The 6,000-nt window shown below is 38.1% G+C and overlaps 1 protein-coding gene across 1 annotated transcript in view; it reads left to right on the top strand.

The window, feature by feature from the left end:
• The first annotated feature begins 2,153 nt into the window (after positions 1–2,153).
• LOC139736809 (scavenger receptor cysteine-rich domain-containing protein DMBT1-like) overlaps positions 2,154–6,000 on the top strand; it is a 36,395-nt gene continuing 32,548 nt past the window's right edge. Inside the window, exons 1-2 of the mRNA XM_071647473.1 lie at positions 2,154–2,205; positions 3,925–4,233. Coding sequence (XP_071503574.1) covers positions 2,154–2,205; positions 3,925–4,233 — 361 coding nt within the window. The remainder of the gene's footprint in view (positions 2,206–3,924; positions 4,234–6,000) is intronic.

Below are 6,000 nucleotides of genomic sequence, written 5' to 3'. Positions count from 1 at the left end.
TTTTCTCACTGTGTTGGTTCTTTTTTTTTTTGTTACATTGATTTTTCTGTGCAGACGGATATTACATGTACATCGATACGTCTTCTCCACGTTATTACGGCCAAAACGCTCGCCTAACCAGCCCTGCCCAATACCGCAATGGGCCCCAGTGTCTGACATTTTGGTATCATATGTACGGCAGCACAATCCATTCACTGAATATCTACAAGTCACCATCAATGTCCCCAAGTTCAGATGACATGGTTTTCTATCTTAATGGAACAAGTGGCAACGGGTGGTATAAAGCAGAGGTTAGTTATTGCAGAGGTATTTTTAAAAAGTCACATTTTCTTTGACATTATGATTAAAAAAAATGTAGTATGGACCTATCAGTCATTGTAATCATAAAATGACAGTTACAGAGAGAGAGAGAGAGAGAGAGAGAGCAATTAGATATGAAAATTATGTCATACATAACAGTTTCCATTTTTGCCAACAACCGTTGTTGACATATAGCAAGACAAAAATATCTCCGATGGAATATCGAACTATCACTTGTTTGATAGTCTCTCTGTTAATAATATAAACGTTTATTATATAAATCTGTCTGGTCATTTTTCCTCCTCGTTGAACTATACACAACAACATTCTAGCAGGTCTTGTGTAAAGTCTTTGGAGATATAGGTAATTCGCGGGAAACGGGATAATTCTCATTCCAGTTTTATGGAGAAATAATCGTGCTCGGCATGAAGTGGAATGGATTTAGAGTTAAGCACGCAAAAACCCTGTTTGGAACAAAAATATGTGTTTGATATCATGGCGAAATCATGTCGACATAATATTTCAAAATGTTTTCAGCTCACCTGAGCCGAAGGCTCAAGTGAGCTATTACGATCGCTCTTCGTCCGGCGTCCGGCGTCCGTCGTCCGTTGTTCGTCGTGCGTCGTGCGTCGTGCGTCGTGCGTAAACTTTTTACATTTTCATCTTCTTCTTGAGAACCCCATGCCCAATTTTCGCCAAACTTGGCAGGTAGCATCCCTAGCGGGATAGGATCTCAGTTTGTTTAAATGGGCACCATGCCCCACCCAGGGGCCCCCCAGAGGGGCCCAAACGCCCCAAATTAAGGAATCTTAAAAATATTCTTCTCTAGAAACAGAAGTGATAGAGCAAAGTTAATACTATGATTTGGTACATTGATGATTGTAGTTTCAAGTTTGTTCGTGGCGGAATCTGAGGTGCCCCCCTTGGGACCCAGGGGAGGGGTCCTAACGAAGCCCAAATTGTACATTTTCATCTTTTTATTGAAAATGCCGTGATGAATTTTCACCAAACTTTGCAGGTAGCATCCCTAGGGGGATAGAATCTCATTCCTATAATATGGGCACCATGGTCCACCTGGGGGCTCCAGGGGGACCGAACCCACCCACCCCACGTTGTGAAAGCTTTAAAGATTTTCTCTAGAACCAAAAGTGATTGAGCTAAGTTAATACAATGAACTAGTATATTGATGACTGTTGTTTCAAGTTAGTTCATTGCAAAATCAGGGGTGCCCCCCTCCCCTTGGAACCCAAGGGAGTGGGATGGGATGGGTCCAAATGGTGATTTAAATTGTGCATGTTCATACTCGTTGAAAACCCCTTGATGAATATTCACCAAACTTGGCAGGTACATTTGTAGCATGCCAGGGAGTTTAGATATCTCACTTTGTTCAACAGGGCATCTTGTTCATCTTGGGGGACCCGAGGGGGCCTAATTCCCTCCCCCCCCCACACACACACATTGAGGAACAGTTCTTCTCTAGTACCAGAAGTGATAAAGTAAAATTACTTTGAGTTTGTACAGTGTACATTGATGACTGTAGTTCCAAGTGGATCCAAATTCAGACCTAAATTTTCATCTTTTTGCTGAAAACAACATACTGGATTTTCACCAAGCAAGTACCATTTCTTGGGGGATAGACTTTCAAAGTGTTTGAATGGGCACCGTGCTTTCCGTAGGGGCCCCAGGGGTCTAAACCTCCTAAATTAAGGAATATTCAACAATATTCTTCTGTAAAATCAAAAGTGATAGGGCTTTAAGTTTTTTTTTCCATACTGCATAGTCCAACATTTTATAAAGTACAGTGTACTTGACAGGTATTTTTACCAGTGTGATGGTATATGCAAATAGACACCATGCCCCCGACTCTTAAAGCTAACCCCCACCACAAGTTTCCAATATTCTCAGGTAAGAGTCTGCTAGAATGCATGGATGGTGAGCGCGAGACCCCCGGGTCTCTTGGTTTTTTTTTATCACACTAGATCTCCATCGACAATTACACTCAGCCATTCTACATTACCATGGAAGGTATACGTGGGAGTAGCTTCACAGGTGACATCGCTATAGATGACATTGTGCTTTCTCAAGACCCCTGCCAGCAAGGTACTCAATTTATATTATGATATATTATACGCTCATGAAAAAAAAAAACATATTGTTCATAATATAATTATCTCTACATGTGACCCTGCACCTCAAAACAAACAAAAAGTCGCCAGACATGAATTTTTAGTTAAGACCATATTCTGAAAGAGCAGACTTTAAGCTTTAAGATGATGTATAGCTCAAATCAAATGGACTCTTCTAACCTATCTAAATATTAGAAAGAAAGCACAAACTCAGGAAAAGTGTGAACTGAGAAAAGAGGCTCTGAAGTACAGTGTCTATTCAAGCGCGTAATCTTTACCAAACCGCGCTGGCTGAAATTAAGCATGCCCCATTAACATATTCTGTTCATAATCAATGCCAACTTTCAAAGCAGTAACACTATCCTTTCAAAAGTTATTAGAGTTGAAAGTGAAGAGTGTGGACAAAGGGATTCTAAAGACACACCTAATCACACTATTCTACCAAAAATGTTCGAGATAAACTGCTAAAAAAACACATTTTCCTGCCCGATTTATGATACCAAATTTTAGCATAATGTAAAAGAAGACACGCTCTTTCAGAAAATATGAAAAAGTCAAGTTTGGCTAGGTTGACCCATATCACTTATTTTCAGTCCTCACGCAAAATCAGTGTGTGCAACTTTATGTTCGTTTTGAGGTGCACGGTCACATATAATCAGACAAAAAGAAAGAGATAGACAGTAGTCGAAGTTGACATAGCTCCCCCGTAAAAAACAATATATATATATATATATATATATATATAAATCTACATCTGTGTGTATATATATATACATAATATACATAGAGAGAAATAATTGGGAAATAAAAAGCAGAAACAAAACAAAATAGTAACTGATCAGTGGGAATCAGTAGGAATACTAGGGGATAATTGTTCCAATGTTCAAATGAGATTCATTTAAGAGTGCATTATGTACCTATTGTGTGAACATTTTTTGCTTCAGAATGGTCTCCTATTCAAGTAATGTGCAGTTGAATGTTTCCAGGTTAGCATGCCTGTACAGTGACGGGGCGATCGTTAAAGGGCCGTTAACGATCACCCCGTCACTACACAGGCATGTTAATCAGGGAAAATTCAACTGCACATTACGTGAATATGAGACCATTCTGAAGAAAGTAATTTTCACACAACAATAGATTTTTAATGTACTCTTAAATGAATTCCACAAGGATTGGAACAGTTATCCCCCAGCATTCCCAATGATTACCACTGATCAGTTACTACATCCCCTTTAACGAATAAACAGGACGCAAGAGTGAAGAAGAAAGAAACCATTTTTTCTTCATTTGCATAAAGACTGTGTTTCCGTCCCGAATTGATATGATTTGCTCTTCCAATAAATGGATAATCTTCAAATATTAATCCAAATATGAAATAAGGAAGAATTGAAGTATTTAATAAGATTCCGTTTGGCATTATCTAAAATGAAAAGTCGTTGAACAGTTTTGTATAATTACTGCAAGGTAGTCATGTCCAATATTTTCTTTTTATGTCAAGTCCGACTTGTTGGAGGGGCAGACGACACTCAGGGGAGAGTGGAAATGTACTACAATGGTCGTTGGGGGACTGTTTGTGATGACTATTGGAACATGGAAGAAGCCAACGTGGTGTGTCGGATGATGGGCTTTGAGGGTGCCTTAAGTTATTCTTGCTGTGCTGTATACGGCAAGGGATCTGGCCCGATTCTGTTGGACGACGTCCAATGCACAGGCACAGAGAGCAAGTTGGCAGATTGCAGACACAACGGATACGGAATGCACAACTGTTGGCATGGTGAAGACGCTGGTGTTGAGTGCATACCGACAGGTAAATGCTTGACGTTTTACAGTCCTAATGCACGTATTTATGCACTGAACAGTTTTTGCTGTACAAATTTGACTGTCGGAATGAGGAGATTGAGCTGAACCAAATAAATTCCTATTAGGGACTACACTTCCTCAGAGTAACGTTGATGTATTGACTTATAGGAAGAACTTTGTGAAAACATGTAATCAGAACTTTGCGGCTGTACAACATATGTATATATCTGAAGCATTGGAGGAAACTTAGTGGCTACATGCTGAGATCAACCTGATCATATTTAAATCAACATGATCAAAGTAATGTTTCACAATCAACAGATTAGAATTGTCGAATGCAACTAAGATTTACGACATTTCATACTGACAGTGAAAAAAACCCCCAGACTTTTCACAAATCGCGTGTGCTAACACTTCTCAACTGAATAAATTATAGCTGGGACAAATTTGAGTATTGGAATGATGATTAGAGTCAATGAAATAAAAAAGCGGTCGAGTGTGAAAAGAAAAGTAACTTCTTCGTCAGAGTCACGTCACTTTAAGTTTTGTTTTTGCTGTAATGGTGAAAGATAAAGGATGTGACATCGAAGAGTTTCGTGGTTGTAAAAGTGTAGTTGTGTAGAAATGGTTGCAAAATGTAAAGCTGTCGCTTGGCGGAAATCTAAACGGTAACTTTTCAACCTGATCAAGTTGAAATTCAATGTGATGCTCATAATCCGTTCCTGTAAAGCAGATCAAATTCATAAAGCAAATCGAATTGATACTGTAGAAATATAATCCGTTGGTATTGGATCTATGAGATACTATATCTGCATATGACATGCATGTCTTTGATACTACTATGAACATAATCTGATATCTGTTTATTTGTTGTTGTTTTTTAACTTTATGACGCCTCGTGAACAGCGTGCCGCAAAAATATCCCTTCATTTAGCATATATACTAACAAAAGTAATAAGAAGAAAAGAATATATGCTTCAAACAATTTCTATACTAATCAATAATTATGCGCGACATGCTTTGGAAAAGTGATACATCATCAAACCCCAATAGACCTTTTATAGTCCACCATACATTGTAGGTTTATGCTAAACAGCACTGAAAGACATTATTGATGGGGCGGGGAGTATTCAAACAATCACATTTGTATATGAATTATGTTACAAATAATATTTCTACATTTATTTCATCATTACATTATTCATCCATGGCAGTGCATCAATCCAAGGCTGGTTATTTTGTCTGTTCAAAATACACACACAAAATCACTACCGTAAAATACATCGTGCCAAATCTTTTCTGGACCTTAAATACGCTAATACATTACTGGCAAGTGCTATCATGTGTTTTTCATTTCAAGAAAAGAGAATATAGAAAAAGACTACTCGGTAGCTGATAATTGAATATAGCAAACTTTAGGACCTATCGTCGACCTTGTTGGTCATGTTGAGTTTTCCCAATTCGAATTCACTCAAAAGGCTTATGTAGCAAAGTGCTTCCTTTATACGATCATTAGCATTCAATAATCAGTTCCCTGTTGTTGTTTTTTTTTTATCTCAAGGAAAATTATTTACTGAAAGGAACAAAGGGTATATATGCCGATGATTCATCTTTAGGAAATGATTTGAAAGCTGCTTTGGGTGTTTGTAGGAAATTTTTCTATTTTCTAGTCTTGTCCTATGTTGTTCACGTCTATGATAGTAAGTGTATTTATCTGTGAATCTAATTCTCAGTGGGCTTCCAGACTTCTTCCTCTTTTTTTTTTCTCATTTTG

Source organism: Diadema antillarum, unplaced genomic scaffold (genome assembly GCF_040938485.1).
Source record: "Diadema antillarum isolate AM-2024a unplaced genomic scaffold, OU_Dant_1.0 seq00000663_RagTag, whole genome shotgun sequence".
In the NCBI taxonomy this organism is placed as follows: domain Eukaryota; kingdom Metazoa; phylum Echinodermata; class Echinoidea; order Diadematoida; family Diadematidae; genus Diadema; species Diadema antillarum.
The sequence above is the reverse complement of the archived record's forward strand: the minus strand, read 5'-3'. Positions and strand labels throughout refer to the sequence as shown.